The sequence below is a fragment of the Petromyzon marinus genome, chromosome 69, assembly GCF_048934315.1.
Source record: "Petromyzon marinus isolate PM22_M1 ecotype Great Lakes invasive population chromosome 69, UKy_Petmar_22M1.pri1.0, whole genome shotgun sequence".
Classification (NCBI taxonomy): domain Eukaryota; kingdom Metazoa; phylum Chordata; class Hyperoartia; order Petromyzontiformes; family Petromyzontidae; genus Petromyzon; species Petromyzon marinus.
In genome coordinates, this window is record NC_133735.1 from 366,608 (window position 1) to 389,257 (window position 22,650).

A 22,650-nucleotide genomic window follows, 5' to 3' on the forward strand; every position below is an offset into this window, starting at 1 on the left:
AAATTGAAACATGTAACTAATAAGCTTGTGCCGGAGGCCCCGGGGGGCCAGGCGTCTATGACGTCTCCTGGCCAAACCCCAATTGGCGGAGCCAGGAGATTGAATATCTACCCTCGGGGCTCCTCCAGAAACAACAAAAAGCCACTACGGGTGGCCACGTGGAATGTTCGAATGCTCACTGCGGAGGAGATGCTGCCACTCCTCTGTCGGGAGCTGGACCGGTACCGCCTGGATCTATGTGGCATTCAGGAGGTCCGGTGGACCGGCTCTGGCTCCTGCCACCATGAGGGGTGGACAGTCCTCTACTCGGGGCAGCAGATTGCCAAACAACAGGGTGTGGCTCTTCTTTTGAACAAAAGAATGAAGGGGGCGTGGGAGCGTGGCGGTGAGGTGTGGGAAGCTGTAAGCCCCAGGCTACTTTGGGCTCGCATTCCCATCAACCGGAGGCGAGGAATGGTGGTCGTGGTTACTTATGTCCCCACCGAAGATGAACATCCGTGGAGGGATGCAGGCAAAGCCGATGAGTCAGATGCCTTCTATGACCTCCTGTCACAGGTGCTGGCTAAAGTGGCCCCTCGGGATAGAGTCATCATGTTGGGTGACTTCAATGCTCGAGTTGGTCATGATACTGGCACCTGGTCTGGAGTGATGGGAGGGCATGGGCCAGATCAGCTCAATAACAACGGTAGGAGGCTGCTATATTTTTGTGCAGCCAATGGGCTTGTAATTACCAACACGCTGTTCCGGCATCGGCGCATCCACACAACATCATGGATGCATGCCGGGTCCAAGCAAGAACATCTGCTGGACTACATAGTGATGGACCAGCGGATGCGAGCCCATGTCCTTGACACCAGGACCTACCGTGGAACTGATCTGCCCTCTGACCATCGACTAGTCATCTGTAAGATGCACCTGCCATTCTTCCACTCCGGTGGTGGGTGTACACCCAGGACCCCATTCCAACCTAAAGTGGCCTGGTCTCAGTTATCTGATGAAAGTTGCAAGCGAGAATTTCATCATCGCTTGCGGCTGGGATTGGCATCGTCCCCGACTCCTCCTGATGTCGAGGGTAAATGGGCGCGGTTTAGGACTGTGACTCATGCAGCTGCAATGGCTGATTTGGGTACGCGGTCCAGACCTCCCCAGAGACCATGGCTGACAGAGGAGGTGTTCAGGATGGTTGAGAAAAAGCGACAGGCCCACTGTCATCGGCTACAGAATCCCACGTCAGAGAATGAGGAGGCTTACCGCAGCCTTCGCTCGGAGGTTCGGAGAGCCGTGAGGCGCTCCAAGGATGGGTGGTGGTCGGGGGTTGCTGAGGAGATGGAGTCTGCCTCAGTGGCCCGTGATCACAAATCTCTATTTAACTCCATCAAAAAGTAACCTGCAGCGCCACACCTATTACCATCATTAGGGGAAAAAACGGTGATCCAATCTCCGACCCCCAGGAACAGGTTTGCAGATTTGCTGAGCATTTATGTGAGGTCCTGGGGGAGGGAAAATTCCTCAGCCAGGAAAACATCTTGGCACAAAGTGAGGATAACCCTGCTGAGGCTGCGGTGCCTCAAATATTGGAAGAAGTCACCCCCGTGAGTGGCTGGCTGAGGTGCCATCTGTTGAGGAAGTACTGAAGGCGATCTGGAGTCTGAGACCAGGAAAGGCAGCGGGCAGAGATGATCTCCCAAGCGAAATGCTGAGGGAGGGTGGCGTTTGTGCACAGACTGCCCTATATGACATCATAACAACGGTCTGGACCACTGGATGGGTTCCGCAGGATTGGAAGGATACCCTGGTGGTCCCCCTCTTTAAGAAGGGGGACCGCACAGACTGTAACAACTACAGGGGCATCTCACTCCTCAGTGTGCCGGGAAAGGTCCTGGCAAGGATTATTCAGCATCGCCTTGCCAGGCACGCTGAGGAGAGGCTTGCAGAGCCCCAATGCGGTTTCAGGAAAGGGCGGTCCTGCACAGATGCCATATTCTCTGTCCGTCTGCTACAGCAGAGGTGTAGGGAATTCCAACAAGACCTACATCTCTGCTTTATTGACCTGGTCAAGGCCTATGATACCATCAGTAGGCCTGGGCTCTGGGTTGTTCTTCATGCTTTTGGAGTACCTGACCCTCTGCTCACGATCATTAAGGACCTTCATGATGGTGAGCGGGCCCGGATAAAACTACGTGGCCGGGAGTCAGAGCCATTCCCTGTACACCTTGGGGTACGACAGGGATGTCCTCGGGCTCCCACATTATTTAACATCTATTTTGACCACGTAGTTCGTGAAGCCTTCAATAGCTGTACCGGGGGAATCTCCATATGGTACAGATATAATGGGAGGCTGATCGATGCCTGGGTGCGGTCAAGGGATGGCTCCCTATTGCTCAACCACGTTATGTATGCTGATGATTTGGTAATAGCTGCTCAGTCAGAGGAGGAGTTGGAGACGCTGCTGCTGAGACTGGAGCGTGCCACTAAGAGGTCTGGCCTTACCATCAGCCCCACCAAAACTAAGCACCTGCCTGGGTATTTTGTACCATCGGACACTCCACCCCCACAACTCCCAATCGGTGATGGGGCAGTTGTGGAGAGAGTTGAGAGTTTCCCATACCTGGGCAGTGTGCTTATGACTGGCTCCAGTTTAACAGCAGAGGTCTCACTCTGAATCAGTCGAGCGGCAATATCTTTTCATTGGTTGCGTAACGCTGTGTGGAAGCTACCTGGTCTGTCGCTCCGCACTAAGCTTCAGGTCTTCTCGGCCACGGTCATTCCTTCCCTTCTCTACGCTTGCGAAACGTGGACCCCCCTAATGGAACATCTTCGCCGGTTAGAAACATTTAGGCTGGCCTGCCTACGATCCATCCTGGGTTTAACCAGACTGGATTGTGTGAGGAGCTCACAAATCCTTGAAAGATCTGGGCAAGGTCCCATCGGTGAGCTCCTCCGGCGGGCAAGGCTGCGTTGGCTGGGTCATGTAGCCCGCATGCCCAGCCACCGCATGCCGAAACAGCTTTTTTTCGGCCGGATTGAGGGGGCTAAGCGGGCGCGGCACGGGCTAGAGAAGAGATGGAGTGATGTGGTACAGGAGGACGTGGAGCTGAGTGGACTTGCCGATGACTGGTACCAGCGGTGTCAAGATCGGCCTCTGTGGAGGAGGCTCGTGAAGGATGCTACTGGGCAGTTGGAGGTAGTCGCCCTCCAACAACAACGGAGGACGGAGGAGCGACGCTCAGAACAACGAGCGGAGCGCCAGGTGACTAGGGCACAGCAGGTTGGCACAGTAGGGGGCACAGGTGGTGCATCAGCCAGTCATCTCAGTCAGTCGACCCGTGGCACCTGGGTCTGCCCCGTGACCTCCTGCCAGCGGGCGTTCGACACTTCACGTGGCCTCAGGGTGCACATAGCCTGGCACAAGCGTCGTGGTGACGTCACCGCCACTTAGTGGTGAATGGCGGTTGTTGTTGTGTGTCTCTATGTGTGTGTGTCTCTACGTGTGTGTGTGTTAGTGTGTCTCTACGTGTCTATGTGTGTGTGTGTGTCTCTACGTGTGTGTGTAGGGGTGTGTGTGTCTCTATGTGTGTGTGTGTATGTGTGTGTGTATGTGTGTGTCTGTGTAGGGGTGTGTGTGTCTCTACTTGTGTGTGTCTACGTGTGTGTGTGTGTAGGGGTGTGTGTTTACGTGTGTGTGTGTATGTGTGTGTGTTTACGTGTGTGTGTGTCTCTACGTGTGTGTGTTTACGTGTGTGTGTGTCTCTACGTGTGTGTCTCTATGTGTGTGTGTGTAGGGGTGTGTGGGTATCTGACATTTGGGGCGAGCGTCAGCCCCGACGTGCTGCTCTCCTACCCCTCGGGTGACGTCGCCATCGCCATCGCGCGTCTCTTCCTCATCGTCACCGTGCTCACCTCGTACCCCATCCTGCACTTCTGTGGCCGGTACCTCTCGCTCACCCACTCGCTCACCCACTCACTCGCTCACCCACTCACTCGCTCACCCACTCACTCACTCGCTCACCCACTCGCTCACCCACTCGCTCACCCATCCACTCGCTCACCCACTCACCCACTCGCTCACCCACTCGCTCGCTCACCCACTCGCTCACCCACCCACTCACCCACTCGCTCACCCACTCACCCACTCGCTCACCCTCTCGCTCGCTCACCCACTCACTCACTCACCCACTCACCCACTCGCTCACTCACCCACTCCCTCACCCACTCGCTCACCCACTAGCTCACTCACCCACCCACTCACTCACCCACTCGCTCGCTCACCCACTCGCTCACTCACCCACCCCCTCACCCACTCGCTCACTCACCCACTCGCTCACCCACTCGCTCACCCACTCGCTCACTTGCCTACCCACTCGCTCAACCACCCGCTCGCTCACCCACTCGCTCACCCTCTCGCTCACCCACCCACTCGCTCACCCACTCACTCGCTCACCTACCCTCTCGCTCACCCACCCACTCACCCACCCACTCGCTCACCCACCCACTCGCTCACCTACCCTCTCGCTCACCCACTCACCCACCCACTCGCTCACCCACCCACTCGCTCACCCACCCACTCGCTCATCCACTCGCTCACCCACTCGCTCACCCTCTCGCTCACCCACTCGCTCATCAACTCGCTCGCCCACCCGCTCGCTCACCCGTCCGCTCGCTCACCCACCCTCTCGCTGCCTCACTCACTCACTCACCCACTCACACACGCACGCACCCACACACCCACCCACACATGTACCCACACACTCACTGCCTCACGCAACTCACTCACACACCCTCTCAACCACTCACGCACACATGCACGGACTGACTCGCCCACTCACCGCAGCACTCGTTCACTCGCCCACTAACACGCACCCTCACTCACCCACTCACAAATTCACCCGCGCACCCACCTTCATTCACTACTTCACCCAATCACTCATGCACCCGCTGACTCACGTACATGCTCACTCACTCATTCACCTACTCACTCACCCACTCGCTCACCCACTGAATCACCCACCCACTCGCTACCTCACTCAGGCACACACTCGATCACCCACTGACTCACCCACCCACTCACCCACTCACCCACCCACTCACCAAATCACTCACACGCTTACCCACTCACTCACCCACCCACCCACTCGCTACCTCACTCAGGCATATACTCGCTCACCCACTGACTCACCCACCCACTCGCTACCTCACTCAGGCATACACTCGCTCACCCAATGACTCACCCACCCACTCACCCACCCACTCAACCACCCACTCACCAAATCACTCACACACTTACCCACTCACTCACCCACCCACTCGCTACCTCACTCAGGCACACACTCGCTCACCCACTGACTCACCCGCTCACCCACTCACTCACCCACTGACTCACCCACCCACTCACCCACCCACTCGCTACCTCACTCAGGTACACACTCGCTCACCCACTGACTCACCCAGCCACTCACCCACCCACTCACCAAATCACTCACACACTTACCCACTCACTCACCCACCCACTCACCCACCCACTCGCTACTTCACTCAGGCACATACTCGCTCACCCACTGACTCACCCACTCACGCACTCACGCACTCACGCACGTACGCACCAGTGAGAGTGGACACTCAGGCCCACCGCCCGTGGCCTGTACAGCGATGAGGCCCTCACTGTGAGTGGGTGGACACTCAGGCCCACCGCCCGTGGCCTGTACAGCGATGAGGCCCTCACTGTGAGTGAGTGGACACTCAGGCCCACCGCCCGTGGCCTGTACAGCGATGAGGCCCTCGCTGTGAGTGAGTGGACACTCAGGCCCACCGCCCGTGGCCTGTACAGCGATGAGGCCCTCACTGTGAGTGAGTGGACACTCAGGCCCACCGCCCGTGGCCTGTAGAGCGATGAGGCCCTCACTGTGAGTGAGTGGACACTCAGGCCCACCGCCCGTGGCCTGTACAGCGATGAGGCCCTCACTGTGAGTGAGTGGACACTCAGGCCCACCGCCCGTGGCCTGTGGAGCGATGAGGCCCTCTGAGCGAGCGTCCACCTGCAGGGCGGTGTTGGAGGGGCTGTGGCTGCGCTGGACGGGCGTCTGCACGGAGGCGGAGCCGCCGGGCCGCGAGAGGCGGCGGCGGGCCGCTCAGACGCTGGGCTGGTTCCTCCTGTCGCTGCTGCTCGCCATCTTCACGCCGGACATCGGCCGCGTCATCGCCCTCATCGGGGGCCTCGCCGCGGCCTTCATCCTCATCTTCCCTGGCACGGGGCTCCAGCACTCACTAGCGCACTCACTAACACACTCACTAGCACACTCACTAGTACAACTCACACACTAGCACACTCACTAGCACACTCACTAGCGCACTCACTAGCGCACTCACTAGCACACTCACTAGCACACTCACTAGTACACTCAAAGACAAAGACAAAGATCCCCCATATAGCCTTAACAGACTGTAGGGGCAAGTGCTGTTAGCGAGCACCTATGAAGGCCGGAACGGTACACGAGGGGGTGGGTGGCCAGCACCACGCCCGACCGTCTTTGTCTCCCTAGTGGCAATGTTTACACACCACACAAGGTACTCATTTGAGGCTGAGTCGACCTAGGGAAGGCCCGGGACCGGTTCAGATAATCGTCACTGGTGTTGGCCGTGAGCGGGAATCGAACTCGGGTCGCCAGGTTCATAGCGCAGCGCGCTAACCGCTACACTATCGCTCCCCACTCACACACTAGCACACACACTAGCACACTCACTAGCACACTCACTAGCACACTCACTAGCGCACTCACTAGCACACTCACTAGCACACTCACTAGTACACTCACACACTAGCACACTCACTAGCACACTCACTAGCACACTCACTAGTACACTCACTAGCACACTCACTAGTACACTCACACACTAGCACACTCACTAGCACACTCACTAGCGCACTCACTAGCACACTCACTAGCACACTCACTAGTACACTCACACACTAGCACACTCACTAGCACACTCACTAGCACACTCACTAGTACACTCACTAGCACACTCACTAGTACACTCACTAGCACACTCACTAGTACACTCACTAGCACACTCACTTACTAGCACACTCACTAGTACACTCACTAACACACTCACTCACTAGCACACTCACTAGTACACTCACTAGCACACTCACTAGTACACTCACTAGCACACTCACTTACTAGCACACTCACTAACACACTCACTCACTAGCACACTCACTAGTACACTCACTTACTAGCACACTCACTCACTAGCACACTCACTCACTAGCACACTCACTAGCACACTCACTAGCACACTCACTAGCACACTCACTTACTAGCACACTCACTCACTAGCACACTCACTCACTAGCACACTCACTAGCACACTCACTAGCACACTCACTTACTAGCACACTCACTAGCACACTCACTAGCACACTCACTTACTAGCACACTCACTAGCACACTCATTAGCACACTCACTTACTAGCACACTCACTAGCACACTCACTAGCACACTCACTAGCACACTCACTCACTAGCACACTCACTAGCACACTCACTAGCACACTCATTAGCACACTCACTTACTAGCACACTCACTCACTAGTACACTCACTCACTAGCACACTCACTCACTAGCACACTCACTTACACACTCACTAGCACACTCACTAGCACACTCACACACTAGCATACTCACTAGCACACTCACTAGCACACTCACTAGTACACTCACTCACTAGCACACTCACTCACTCGCACACTCACTCACTAGCGCACTCACTAGTACACTCACTAGCACACTCACTCGCACACTCACTCACTAGCGCACTCACTAGCACACTCACTAGCACACTCACTAGCACACTCACTCACTAGCACACTCACTAGTACACTCACTAGCACACTCACTTACTAGTACACTCACTCACTCGCTAGCACGCTCACTAGCGCACTCACTAGCACGCTCACTAGCACACTCACTCACTAGCGCACTCACTAGTACACTCACTAGCACACTCACTTACTAGTACACTCACTCACTCGCTAGCACGCTCACTAGCGCACTCACTAGCACGCTCACTAGCACACTCACTCACTAGCGCACTCATTAGTACACTCACTAGCACACTCACTTACTAGTACACTCACTCACTCGCTAGCACACTCACTAGCGCACTCACTAGCACGCTCACTAGCACACTCACTAGTACACTCACTAGCACACTCACTAGCACACTCACTCACTAGCACACTCACTAGTACACTCACTAGCACACTCACTAGTACACTCACTAGCGCACTCACTCACTAGCGCACTCACTAGCACACTCACTAGCACACTCACTAGCACACTCACTCACTAGTACACTCACTAGCACACTCACTAGCACACTCACTAGCACACTCACTAGCACACTCACTCACCAGCCCACTCACTAGCACACTCACTAGCACACTCACTCACTAGCACACTCACTATCACACTCACTAGCACACACACACACTTGCACACTCACTCACTAGCACACTCACTAGCGCACTCACTAGCACACTCACTAGCACACTCACTCACTAGTACACTCACTCACTAGCACACTCACTAGCACACACACTCACTAGCACACTCACTCACTAGTACACTCACTCACTAGCACACTCACTCACTAGCGCACTCACTAGCACACTCACTAGCACACTCACTAGCACACTCACTAGCACACTCACTCCCTAGTCCACTCACTAGCACACTCACTAGTACACTCACTCACTAGCACACTCACTCACTAGTACACTCACTCACTAGTACACTCACTCACTAGTCCACTCACTCACTAGCACACTCACTCACTAGCACACTCACTCACTAGCACACTCACTCACTAGCCCACTCACTCACTAGCACACTCACTCACTAGCACACTCATTCACTAGCACACTCACTCACTAGCCCACTCACTCACTAGTACACTCACTCACTAGTACACTCACTCACTAGCCCACTCACTCACTAGTACACTCACTCACTAGTACACTCACTCACTAGTACACTCACTCACTAGCACACTCACTCACTAGTACACTCACTCACTAGTCCACTCACTCACTAGTACACTCACTCACTAGTACACTCACTCACTAGTCCACTCACTCACTAGTCCACTCACTCACTAGCACACTCACTAGCACACTCACTAGCACACTCACTCACTAGCACACTCACTCACTAGCACACTCACTCACTAGTACACTCACTCACTAGTACACTCACTCACTAGTCCACTCACTCACTAGTACACTCACTCACTAGCACACTCACTCACTAGTACACTCACTCACTAGTACACTCACTCACTAGCACACTCACTCACTAGTCCACTCACTCACTAGTACACTCACTAGCACACTCACTCACTAGTACACTCACTCACTAGCACACTCACTCACTAGTCCACTCACTCACTAGTACACTCACTCACTAGCACACTCACTCACTAGTCCACTCACTCACTAGTACACTCACTCACTAGTACACTCACTCACTAGCACACTCACTCACTAGTCCACTCACTCACTAGCACACTCACTCACTAGTACACACACTCACTAGTACACTCACTCACTAGTACACACACTCACTAGTACACTCACTCACTAGTACACTCACTCACTAGTACACACACTCACTAGTACACTCACTCACTAGTACACACACTCACTAGTACACTCACTCACTAGTCCACTCACTCACTAGCACACTCACTAGTACACTCACTCACTAGTCCACTCACTCACTAGTACACTCACTCACTAGCACACTCACTCACTAGTCCACTCACTCACTAGCACACTCACTCACTAGTACACTCACTCACTAGCACACTCACTCACTAGCACACTCACTCACTAGTCCACTCACTCACTAGTCCACTCACTCACTAGCACACTCACTCACTAGCACACTCACTCACTAGTCCACTCACTAGTACACACACTCACTAGTACACTCACTCACTAGTCCACTCACTCACTAGCACACTCACTAGCACACACACTCACTAGTCCACTCACTCACTAGAACACTCACTAGCACACTCACTCACTAGTACACTCACTCACTAGCACACTCACTCACTAGCACACTCACTCACTAGTCCACTCACTCACTAGTCCACTCACTCACTAGCACACTCACTCACTAGTCCACTCACTAGCACACTCACTCACTAGTCCACTCACTCACTAGTACACTCACTCACTAGTCCACTCACTCACTAGTACACTCACTCACTAGTACACTCACTCACTAGTACACTCACTCACTAGTACACTCACTCACTAGTACACTCACTAGCACACTCACTCACTAGTCCACTCACTCACTAGCCCCTTGTGTTTCTGCTGGGTTCAGGCCTCTGCCTGCTGTGCTTCGTGCTCAACACGGAACGTGAAAGCATCTTGGCCAGGTGAGCCCCCCACTCACGTGACACTCACCCCCCACTCACCCCCCCACTCACGTGACACTCACCCCCCACTCACCCCCCCACTCACCCCCCACTCACCCCCCACTCACCCCCCCACTCATGTGACACTCACCCCCCACTCACCCCCCACTCACCCCCCCACTCACGTGACACTCACCCCCCACTCACCCCCCCACTCACCCCCCACTCACAGCCCACTCACCGCCCACTCACGTGACACTCACCCCCCACTCACCCCCCCACTCACCCCCCACTCACCCCCCCACTCACCCCCCCACTCACGTGACACTCACCCCCACTCACGTGACATTCACCCCCCACTCACCGCCCACTCACCGCCCACTCACCCCCCACTCACGTGACACTCACCCCCCCACTCACGTGACACTCACCGTCCCGCTCACCCTCCCACTCACCCCCCACTCATCCTACAGTCGCCCACCACTCACCCACCCCCACTCACCCCACCAGTCATCCCCCACACACCCCCCACTCACCTCCCTCTGTGTGTGTGTGTGTGTGTCAACCCTGTGTGTGTGTGACCCCTCTGTGTGTGTGTGTGTGACCCCTCTGTGTGTGTGTGTGACCCCTCTGTGTGTGTGTGACCCCTCTCTGTGTGTGACCCCTCTGTGTGTGACCCCTCTGTGTGTGACCCCTCTGTGTGCCCCCTGTATGTGTGTGACCCCTCTGTGTGACCCCTCTGTGTGTGTGACCCCTCTGTGTGTGACCCCTCTGTGTGTGTGACCCCTCTGTGTGTGTGACCCCTCTGTGTGACCCCTGTATGTGTGTGACCCCTCTGTGTGACCCCTCTGTGTGTGTGACCCCTCTGTGTGTGACCCCTCTGTGACCCCTCTGTGTGACCCCTCTGTGTGTGTGTGACCCCTCTGTGTGACCCCTCTGTGTGACCCCCCTCTGTGTGTGTGACCCCTCTGTGTGACTCCTCTGTGTGACCCCTCTGTATGTGTGTGACCTCTGTGTGTGTGTGACCCCCCTCTGTGTGACCCCTCTGTGACCCCTCTGTGTGACCCCACCCCCATGGTCCAGGCTGCTGCTGGGCTGGAGCTGCGTGATGGTGACGCTGGGAACTTTCCTGCTGGTGCAGAGCACCGCGGCCGCCATCGAACGAGACGTTCGCCACCACTAGCAGCACCACCACCACAACAACAACTAGCACAACCACCACTAGCACAACCACTACCACTAGCACAACCACCACCACAACTAGCACCACTGCCACTAGCACAACCACCACCAGCACCACCACCAGCATCACCACTAGCACAACCACCACTACCACCAGCACCACCACAACCACAACCACCACCAGCACCACCACCAGCACCACCACTAGCACAACCAGCACCACCACTAGTACCAGCAGCACCTCAGCCAGTTCCACCCTAAGAGTGTCGTCAGTGTTCTGGTTTTTGTCTGCGCAAGCCGTCCGAGGTGTCCCTTGTCTGCGTCTATTCACGTGCATGTACTGTACACGTGTATGTACTGTACACGTGCATGTACTGTACACGTGTATGTACTGTACACGTGTATGTACTGCACACGTGTCTGTGTGTACTGTACACGTGTATGCACTGTACACGTGCGTGCATGCACTGTACACGTGCATGTATGCACTGTGCACGTGCGTGTATGCACTGTGCACGTGCATGTATGCACTGTGCACGTGCATGCATGCGCTGTACACGTGCATGCACGCACTGTACGTTGAACTTCTTTCGCACCGTGCGTAGCCATCCGCGCCAATCGCAAAGGCGTGGTGGGGGGGGGTGGAAGGAAGGAAGGAAGGAAGGACATCAAACTGTACACGAGAAAGCCGCTCTGCAGCAACGAGCTCGTCAATGTTGACGGCGGTCTTACAAAAGAAAGTGCGAATCTCTCCGCTGGACTATCCTTTATATCGGAAGGGCATTCCCGGACGGCGGCGGCGGCGGCGGCCGCAGCAGCAGCAGCCGGCACCCTTGAGAACGGCGCTGGGCCGTCTTCGTTCGACGGTCCGACAAGCTTCCCCGCTGCCAAGATGACCGGGGGGGGGCTTGCGTGATGACGGTCTCACACGAATCTCCGCTGGGAAGCGGCGGCGGGGCGTGGTGGTTGGCGCGCCGCCGCTGCAGACCCCCCGGCGACCCGCGTTTCAATTCGCGCTCCGACGGCTACCTGAACCGGTGCTCGGCCTCCCCGCCCCCGAGGTCGACTCGTCCCCAACTCGGCGTGCCTGACGCGGTGCCCGGTTGTTTCTGCCGCTGGACCTTCATGGGCGCTGGTGGCTGATTGCGCTGCGCGTGGGGGCTTCGAGCACATCTGAGCGCACCTTTTCGGTTTCCGTGTGTGTGCGAGGTGTGCCTGCTTCTGTGTGCGCGCGCGTGTGTGTGTCTGTTTCTTGGGGTGCGACAGGGATGTCCTCTGGCCACCGGAGCATTTGAAAATGTTCTTTCGGCCACGTTCGTGAAGACTCCCGTGGCTATTCCGGGAGAATTTCCGTCTGGTGCAGATGCAGTGAAAGGCTGTTCGACGTCCAGTTGCAATCGAGGGATGGCTCCCTGTTGGTCTACCATGTTTCGTATGCCGATGATCAGGTAGTTTGCTGCACACTCCGAGGCGTTGGGGACGCTACCGCTGAACCTGGAACTTTGCCACCAAGAGAGGGGGTCGTTGCCATTAGCCTCACAAAAGTAAAGCACCTTCCTGCGTATTTATCTCATCAAATACTCCCCCCGCCCTCTAATCCCCATGAGTGATGGGGCAGTTGTGGAGAGAGTGGAGAAGCTTCCATACCTGTCTTCTTTGGTTCTTTCGGTAAAGTCACGTAGAATGAGAATAAAATAATAAATTGATAAAATAAAATAACAATAATATTCTCACGACGTTTCGGCCACAACACAAGCGGCCTTCATCAGGTGAAGGGACGAGACTGTCTGGAGGCTGTCTGGAGGACAGCGCTTACTCCAGCGCTGTCCTCCAGACAGTCTCGTCCCTTCACCTGATGAAGGCCGCTTGTGTTGTGGCCGAAACGTCGTGAGAAATTTTATTGCGTTATTTTATTTTATAAATTTATTATTTTATTCTCATTCTACGTGGTGACTTTACCGAGAGAACCAAAGAAGATGAATCCTTGCAGTCACGAAAGCTTCCATACCTGGCCACTGTGCTTGTGACCAGGTACGGTTTGGCAGCCGAGTTCTCACTCCAAATCACTCGAGTGGCATAACTTTTTCATCAGCTGCGTAACGCTTTGTGGAAGCTACCTGCCCTATCACTTCTCGCTAAGCTACGCATCTTCTTGGCCACAGTTATGCCCTCCCTTCTCTATGTCTGCGAAACATGGAGCCCTTTAGGGGGAAACTGTGCGGGTTTTAATCATTCCGGCTGCGCCTGCCTACGATCCATCGTGGATTCAACCAGACTGGATTGGGGGGGGGGGGCTCACAGATCTTTGAAAGATCTGGACACAGTCCCATCAGTGAGCTCTTCCGGCAGGCGAGGCTCCGTTGGCCCACATTCACAGGCACTGCATGCAGCTTGTTTGGCTGGATAGAGAGGGCTAAACGGGCACTGCACGGGCTAAAGAAGAGATGGAGTGATGTGGTACAGAAGGACGTGGAGCTGAGTGGACTTGCCGATGACTGGTACCAGCGGTGTCAAGATCGGCTTCTGTAGAGGAGGCTCGTGAAGGATGCTACTGGGCAGTTGGAGGCAGTCGCCCTCCAACGGAGGGCGGAGGAGCGACGCTCACAACAATGAGCGGAGCACCGGGTGGCTAAAGCACAGCAGGTTGGCACAGTAGGGGGCACAGGTGGTGCATCAGCCAGTCATCTCAGTCAGTCGACCCGTGGCACCTGGGGTCAGTCTGTGACCTGCTGCCAGTGGGCATTCGAAACTTTACGTGGCCTTAAAGTGCACATAGCCAGGCACAATCGCTGTGGTGACGTCGCCACCGCCTAGCGGCGAATGACGGTTGCTGTTGTTGTGTTCGCGTATTTTTTAACCCCTGCGCGTGAATGTCGGTATATTTCAAGTTTACTTGAGAGCGTGGACCACTTAACCAAAGCCACTTGAGTGCAACAATTTATCCTGGGGAATGCAATGAGGGCTCCTGTGGGCACGTGTTCCCTCTGTGGGGAGTGGTGGCGCTGCGGTTAGCCTGCTGCACTGTAGCCCCAGCAACCCGAGTTCGATTCCCGTTCACGACCAACAATAATATTAATAATAATGGCGAATATCTGAACCTGCCCTGGACCTCCCCCAGGTCGACTTGGCCTTAAATACAAACTTAGTACAGTCTATACTCTTTGGTTCTATGGCCGAAACGTCGTGATTTTTGTTGTTGTATTTTTTACCTACGTGACTTTACCGAATAGAACCAAAGAGTATGGATCCTTGCAGTCACGAAAGCTTTAAATCTAGAATTAGTACAGTCTGTAAACATCAGCAACAGGGAGACAAGGGCGGCCGGTCGTGGTGCTGGCTACCCACCCACCCACCCCCTCGTGTTCCATTCCGGCCTTGAAAGGTGCTCACGAACAGCACGTGCTCCAAGAGTTTGCAGGGATGTGTTGCCGGTCGGCTGCGTGTGTGCGTGCGTGTGTGGGACGGGAAAAAGGGAGCCGGTTGCCCTATCCACGGATGCGAAGGAGGCATCGCAGCGACACGGTTATCTCTGGCTGTCGTCTGATCAGGCCGGCTTTAATCGCCGGCGAAAACGTCGTACACGAATTGTCCACGTCGTGGGTTTAACTCTCCAAATTCACTGGTGTGCAACGAATTGGCACGTTTTGTCTACGCGACAAGCCTCGCTAATTCGGCCGTGTCGGGTGGCCGAGCAGGCAGAAGCAGAACCTTACGAATCTCATTGGTCTCTGAAGCCCTACTGCGCGCGTTCAAACTGCGCTCATCTGGCTTGGCCACCTGAATTGTGAAATTGCAGTTGCCGCTCTGGAAATGGATAGCTGCCCCGTGCGACGAAAACCAGGTGCCCACGCGTCTGTGGTCAGCGAGCCGTCCGCTCGTCCACGCGGCTCCCGGGCGCGTGTCCGGGCGGACGCCATTGTGGCCGCCACCATGGCCTGGTCACCGATCCCCGAGCCTCACCGACGGCCCCTTCGGTATCGGTTGGCATCGACGAACGGTCCCGGTTTTTTAACGGTTTAATTTGTTGAAATAGGTTTTGACCCTTTTAGCTGGCACAAAAACTGACACCTTTATTCAAGGCATCATGTCTGCGATAACCACAACACAAGCAGTCAAAATCCAAACAAAAGACACAACTCTGATAATGATATTGGCACTGTCCTTGAATTTGATTGGTCCACACCCGAGACGGCTTTTCTTAGAGCGTCAATACCCTGATAGTGCGCTGTTTTTGAGTTGTACGCATTTTGGCGTCTTCTGGTCCAACACCAGTGGAGACTTAAGGGCTCTAAGAAAAGCCGCCTCGGGTGTGGACCAATCAAATTCAAGGACAGTGCCAAATATCATTATTATCAGAGTTGTCTCTTTTTGTTTGCATTTTTGACTGCTTGTGTTGTGGTTATCGCAAACATGATGCCTTGAATAAAGGTGTCAGTTTTTTGTGCCAGTTAAAAGGGTAAAAACCTATTACTATATCTTGTTACTGCCAAAGGGGAGGTCTCGTAACGGTTTAATTTGTTTTTATTGCCGAGGTGCATCACAAGACGGCGTTTTCGAGGCCCGCTTGGGGCCCGCCTGGCCACCGATCGCCAGCGCGCGACTTTTTACACGAATCTAATCACGCGATTGTTGCTGCTTTTTCAAAATTTTTTTTTTTATATCTGACACGATTACCTCTCTCGCCAATTGTTACGGAAACGAGCGACACGTTGATTGTGCGATAACAAAAACCACTGTTTTAAATTTCATTAAAGGGAGGGGTGTTCTTTTTTTTTATTCGAGAGACGAGGCCCTTCGCCAAGGCTGTTTGTCTGCGTGCGTGAGTGCGTGCATGGCTGACTGAGGACGCTCTCAAAGGTGGATGGTGATTTCTGGTGGGGGGTGGGAGTGGGGGGGGGGTGGTGAAGTTTGGTGAGATCACGTGGTGTACGGTGAGGGCGTGGTGAAGTTTGGTGAGATCACGTGGTGTACGGTGAGGGCGTGGTGAAGTTTGGTGAGATCACGTGGTGTATGGTGAGGGCTGGTGAAGTTTGGTTAGATCACGTGGTGTACGGTGAGGGCGTGGTGAAGTTTGGTGAGATCACGTAGTGTACAGTGAGTGCTGGTGAAGTTTGGTGAGATCACGTGGTGTATGGTGAGGGCGTGGTGAAGTTTGGTGAGATCACGTGGTGTACAGTGAGGGTGTGGTGAAGTTTGGTGAGATCACGTGGTGTACGGTGAGGGCGTGGTGAAGTTTGGTGAGATCACGTGGTGTAAGTGAGGGTGTGGTGAAGTTTGGTGAGATCACGTGGTGTATGGTGAGGGTGTGGTGAAGTTTGGTGAGATCACGTGGTGTATGGTGAGGGCGTGGTGAAGTTTGGTGAGATCACGTGGTGTACAGTGAGGGCTGGTGAAGTTTGGTGAGATCACGTGGTGTATGGTGAGGGCTGGTGAAGTTTGGTGAGATTACGTGGTGTACGGTGAGGGTGTGGTGAAGTTTGGTGAGATCACGTGGTGTATGGTGAGGGTGTGGTGAAGTTTGGTGAGATCAGGTGGTGTACGGTGAGGGTGTGGTGAAGTTTGGTGAGATCACGTGGTGTATGGTGAGGGTGTGGTGAAGTTTGGTGAGATCACGTGGTGTATGGTGAGGGCTGGTGAAGTTTGGTGAGATCACGTGGTGTATGGTGAGGGTGTGGTGAAGTTTGGTGAGATCACGTGGTGTACGGTGAGGGCGTGGTGAAGTTTGGTTAGATCACGTGGTGTATGGTGAGGGCTGGTGAAGTTTGGTGAGATCACCACAAGAATGAAGGGGGCGTGGGAGCGTGGCGGTGAGGTGTGGGAAGCTGTAAGCCCCAGGCTACTTTGGGCTCGCCTTCCCATCAACCGGAGGCGAGGAGTGGTGGTCGTGGTTACTTATACCCCCACCGAAGATAAACATCCGTGGAGGGATGCAGGCAAAGCCGATGAGTCAGATGCCTTCTATGACCTCCTGTCACAGGTACTGGCTAAAGTGGCACCTCGGGATAGAGTCATCATGTTGGGTGACTTCAATGCCCGAGTTGGTCATGATGCTGGCACCTGGTCTGGAGTGATTGGAGGGCATGGGCCAGATCAGCTCAATAACAACGGTAGGAAGCTGCTAGATTTTTGTGCAGCCCATGGGCTTGTAATTACCAACACGCTGTTCCGGCATCGGCGCATCCACACAACATCATGGATGGCTGCCGGGTCCAAACAAGAACATCTGCTGGACTACATAGTGCCAGACCAGCGGATGCGAGCCCATGTCCTTGACACCAGGAACTACCGTGGAGCTGATCTGCCCTCTGACCATCGACTAGTCATCTGTCAGATGCGCCTGCCATTTTTCCACTCCGGTGGTGGGTGTACACCCATGACCCCATTCCAAACTAAAGTGGCCTGGTTTCAGTTATCTGATGAAAGTTGCAAGCGAGAATTTCATCATCGCTTGCAGCTGGGATTGGCATCGTCCCCCAATCCTCCTGATGTCGAGGGTAAATGGGCGAGGTTTAGGACTGTGACTCATGCAGCTGCAATGGCTGCTTTGGGTACGCGGTCCAGACCTCCCCAGAGACCCTGGCTGACAGAGGTGTTCAGGATGGTTGAGAAAAAGCGACAGGCCCACTGTCATCGGCTACAGAATCCCACATCAGAGAATGAGGAGGCTTACCGCAGCCTTCGCTCGGAGGTTCGGAGAGCCGTGAGGCGCTGCAAGGATGGGTGGTGGTCGGGGGTTGCTGAGGAGATGGAGTCTGCCTCAGTGGCCTGCGATCACAAATCTCTATTTAACTCCAGATCACGGCTTAAAGGCCGTGATCTGAACGTGGTTCTTTCACTCCAGCGCTGTCCTACCAGACAGTCTCGCCCCTTCACCTGATGAAGGCCGCTTGTGTTGTGGCCGAAACGTTGTGAGAATATTATTGTGTTATTTTATTTTATCAATTTATTATTTTATTCTCATTCTACGTGACTTTACCGAAAGAACCAAAGAACACGTTATGTATGCCGATGATTTGGTAATAGCTGCTCTTTCAGAGGAGGAGTTGGAGACGCTGCTGCTGAGACTAGAGCGTGCCACTAAGAGATGGGGCCTTACCATCAGCTCCACCAAAACTAAGCACCTGCCTGGGCATTTTGTACCATCGGACACTCACCCCCACACGAGGGAGTGGGTGGCCAGCACCACGCCCGACCGCCTTTGTCTCCCCAGTGGCGATGTTTACGCACCGCACCAGGTACTCATTTGAGGCTGAGTCGATCTAGGTGAGGCCCAGGACCAGCTCATATAATCGTCACTGGGTGTTGGCCGTGAACGGGAATCGAATTCGTGTCGCCAGGTTCGTACCACAGCGCGCTAACTGCTGCACTACCGCTCCCTACACACAACAACAACCGCCATTTGCCACTAAGTGGCGGTGACACGCTTGTGCCAGGCCATGTGCACCTTGAGGCCACATGAAGTGTCGAACGCCCGCTGGCAGGAGGCCATAGGGCAGACCCAGGTGCCACGGGTCGACTGACTGAGATGACTGGCTGATGCACCACCTGTGCCCCCTACTGTGCCAACCTGCTGTGCTTTAGCCACCCGGCGCTCCACTCGTTGTTGTGAGCGTCGCTCCTCCCCCCTGCGTTGTTGTTGGAGGGCGACTACCTCCAACTGCCCAATAGCAGCGTCCTTCACGAGCCTCCTCCGCAGAGGCCGATCAAGACACCGCTGGTACCAGTCATCGGCAAGTCCACTAAGCTCCACGTCCTCCTGTACCATATCACTCCATCTCTTCTATAGTCCGTGCCGCGCCCGTTTAGCCCCCTCGATCCGGCCGAACAAAAGCTGTTTTGGCATGCGGTGGCTGGGCATGCGGGCTACATGACCCAGCCAACGCAGCCTTGCCTGCCGGAGGAGCTCACCGATGGGACCGTGCCCAGATCTTTCAAGGATTTGTGAGCTCCTCACACAATCCAGCCTGGTTAAACCCAGGATGGATCGTAGGCAGGCCAGCCTAAATGTTTCTAACTGGCGAAGATGGTCCATTATGGGGGTCCACGTTTCGCAAGCATAGAGAAGGGAGGGAATGACCGTGGCCGAGAAGACCTGAAGCTTAGTGCGGAGCGACAGACCAGGTAGCTTCCACACAGCGTTAAGCAACCGATGAAAAGATATTGCCACTCGACTCATTCGGAGTGAGACCTCTACTGTTAAACTGGAGCCGGTCATAAGCACACTGCCCAAGTATGGGAAACTCTCCACTCTCTCCACAACTGCCCCATCACCGATTGGGAGATGTGGGGGTGGAGTGTCCGATGGTACAAAATACCCAGAGAGACACACACAGACACACACACAGAGACACACACAGATACACACAGAGAGACACACACACAGAGACACACACAGACACACACTTTACCGAAAGAGCCAAGAGTATAAATTAACCAGTGACCATGGGGCGCCGCCAATAAGGTTCCCAATGTCCAAGCAGTTACGTGTACGGGACCCGTATTGCACCTGCGCTCAGCAACTGTGGGTTGCTTCTCCCTGTTTAACGTTGATATTCGTGGCTCACAGACTGCTGCTGCTGCTGCTGACGAGGAATCCATCCTGAGCATCAGCCTCTAAGGCCCCAGGTCTTGTTACACGCACACACACGCACGCGCACAAACTAAACACTGGCTCACACCGGTGGACATCAGCTTCATGTAAGAGTGGTTGGTCACAACTCGGTTTAAACCGGTGTCACCGTTTAATTTGAACCGATGTGACACGAATATCATGGGTCTCGCGTTAAACTGGGTCACGGCACTCAGCGTGAGTCGGTTTAACACGGAACACAGCGTGAGTGGGTTTAACACGGTACTCGGCGTGACTCGGTTTAACACGGTCCTCAGTGTGAGTCGGTTTAACACGGTTTTCAGCGTGAACAGGTTTAACACGATACTCAGTGTGAACAGGTTTAACACGATACTCAGTGTGAACAGGTTTAACACGATACTCAGTGTGAACAGGTTTAACACGGCCCTCAGCGTGAGTCTGTTTAACACGGTCCTCAGTGTGAACAGGTTTAACACGGTCCTCAGCGTGAACAGGTTTAACACGGTCCTCAGTGTGAACAGGTTTAACACGGTCCTCAGTGTGAACAGGTTTAACACGGTCCTCAGTGTGAACAGGTTTAACACGGTCCTCAGTGTGAGACGGTTTAACACGGCCCTCAGCGTGAGTCTGTTTAACACGGTCCTCAGTGTGAACAGGTTTAACACGGCCCTCAGTGTGAGTCGGTTTAACACGTTCCTCAGCGTGAACAGGTTTAACACGGCCCTCAGTGTGAACAGGTTTAACACGGTCCTCAGTGTGTACAGGTTTAACACGGTCCTCAGCGTGAACAGGTTTAACACGGTCCTCAGTGTGTACAGGTTTAACACGGTCCTCAGTGTGTACAGGTTTAACACGGTCCTCAGCGTGAACAGGTTTAACACAGTCCTCAGCGTGAACAGGTTTAACACGGCCCTCAGCGTGAACAGGTTTAACACGGTCCTCAGCGTGAACAGGTTTAACACGGCCCTCAGCGTGAACAGGTTTAACACGGCCCTCAGTGTGAGTCGGTTTAACACGGTCCTCAGTGTGAACAGGTTTAACACCGTCCTCAGTGTGAACAGGTTTAACACGGTCCTCAGCATGAACAGGTTTAACACGGCCCTCAGTGTGAACAGGTTTAACACGATCCTCAGCGTGAACAGGTTTAACACGGTCCTCAGCGTGAGTCGGTTTAACACGGTCCTCAGTGTGAACAGGTTTAACACGGTCCTCAGTGTGAACAGGTTTAACACGGTCCTCAGCGTGAGTCGGTTTAACACGGCCCTCAGCGTGGGTCGGTTTAACACGGCCCTCAGTGTGAGTCAGTTTAACACGGCCCTCAGTGTGAGTCGGTTTAACACGGTCCTCAGTGTGAACAGGTTTAACACGGCCCTCAGTGTGAACAGGTTTAACACGGTCCTCAGTGTGAGTGGGTTTAACACGGTCCTCAGCGTGAGTCGGTTTAACACGGTCCTCAGTGTGAGTCGGTTTAACACGGTCCTCAGTGTGTACAGGTTTAACACGGTCCTCAGCGTGAGTCGGTTTAACACGGCCCTCAGTGTGAGTCAGTTTAACACGGCCCTCAGCATGAGTCGGTTTAACACGGTCCTCAGTGTGAACAGGTTTAACACGGTCCTCAGTGTGAGTCGGTTTAACACGGCCCTCAGTGTGAGTCGGTTCAACACGGCCCTCAGTGTGAGTCGGTTTAACACGGCCCTCAGTGTGAACAGGTTTAACACGGTCCTCAGTGTGAACAGGTTTAACATGGCCCTCAGCGTGAGTCGGTTTAACACGGCCCTCAGCGTGGGTCGGTTTAACACGGTCCTCAGTGTGAACAGGTTTAACACGGTCCTCAGCGTGAGTCAGTTTAACACGGCCCTCAGTGTGAGTCGGTTTAACACGGTCCTCAGTGTGAACAGGTTTAACACGGTCCTCAGCGTGAGTCAGTTTAACACGGCCCTCAGCATGAGTCGGTTTAACACGGTCCTCAGTGTGAACAGGTTTAACATGGTCCTCAGTGTGAACAGGTTTAACACGGTCCTCAGTGTGAACAGGTTTAACACGGTCCTCAGCGTGAGTGGGTTTAACACGGTCCTCAGCGTGAGTGGATTTAACACGGTCCTCAGTGTGAACAGGTTTAACACGGCCCTCAGCGTGAGTCGGTTTAACACGGTCCTCAGCGTGAGTGGGTTTAACACGGTCCTCAGTGTGTACAGGTTTAACACGGCCCTCAGCGTAAGCCAGTTTAACACGGCCCTCAGCTTGAGTCGGTTTAACACGGCCCTCAGTGTGAGTCGGTTTAACACGGCCCTCAGCGTGAACAGGTTTAACACGGCCCTCGGCGTGAGTCGGTTTAACACGGCCCTCAGTGTGAGTCGGTTTAACACGGCCCTCAGCGTGAGTCGGTTTAACACGGTCCTCAGTGTGAACAGGTTTAACACGGTCCTCAGTGTGAACAGGTTTA

The 22,650-nt window shown here is 54.4% G+C and overlaps 1 protein-coding gene across 1 annotated transcript in view; it reads left to right on the forward strand.

Moving 5' to 3' along the window:
- The window catches only part of LOC116957026 (sodium-coupled neutral amino acid transporter 7-like), a 32,770-nt gene extending 16,372 nt beyond the window's left edge, over nt 1–16,398 (forward strand). The window contains exons 8-11 of the mRNA XM_032978942.2: nt 3,783–3,930; nt 6,039–6,241; nt 10,402–10,456; nt 11,519–16,398. Coding sequence (XP_032834833.2) covers nt 3,783–3,930; nt 6,039–6,241; nt 10,402–10,456; nt 11,519–11,618 — 506 coding nt within the window. The 3' untranslated portion in view covers nt 11,619–16,398. The remainder of the gene's footprint in view (nt 1–3,782; nt 3,931–6,038; nt 6,242–10,401; nt 10,457–11,518) is intronic.
- The last annotated feature ends 6,252 nt before the right edge of the window (nt 16,399–22,650 follow it).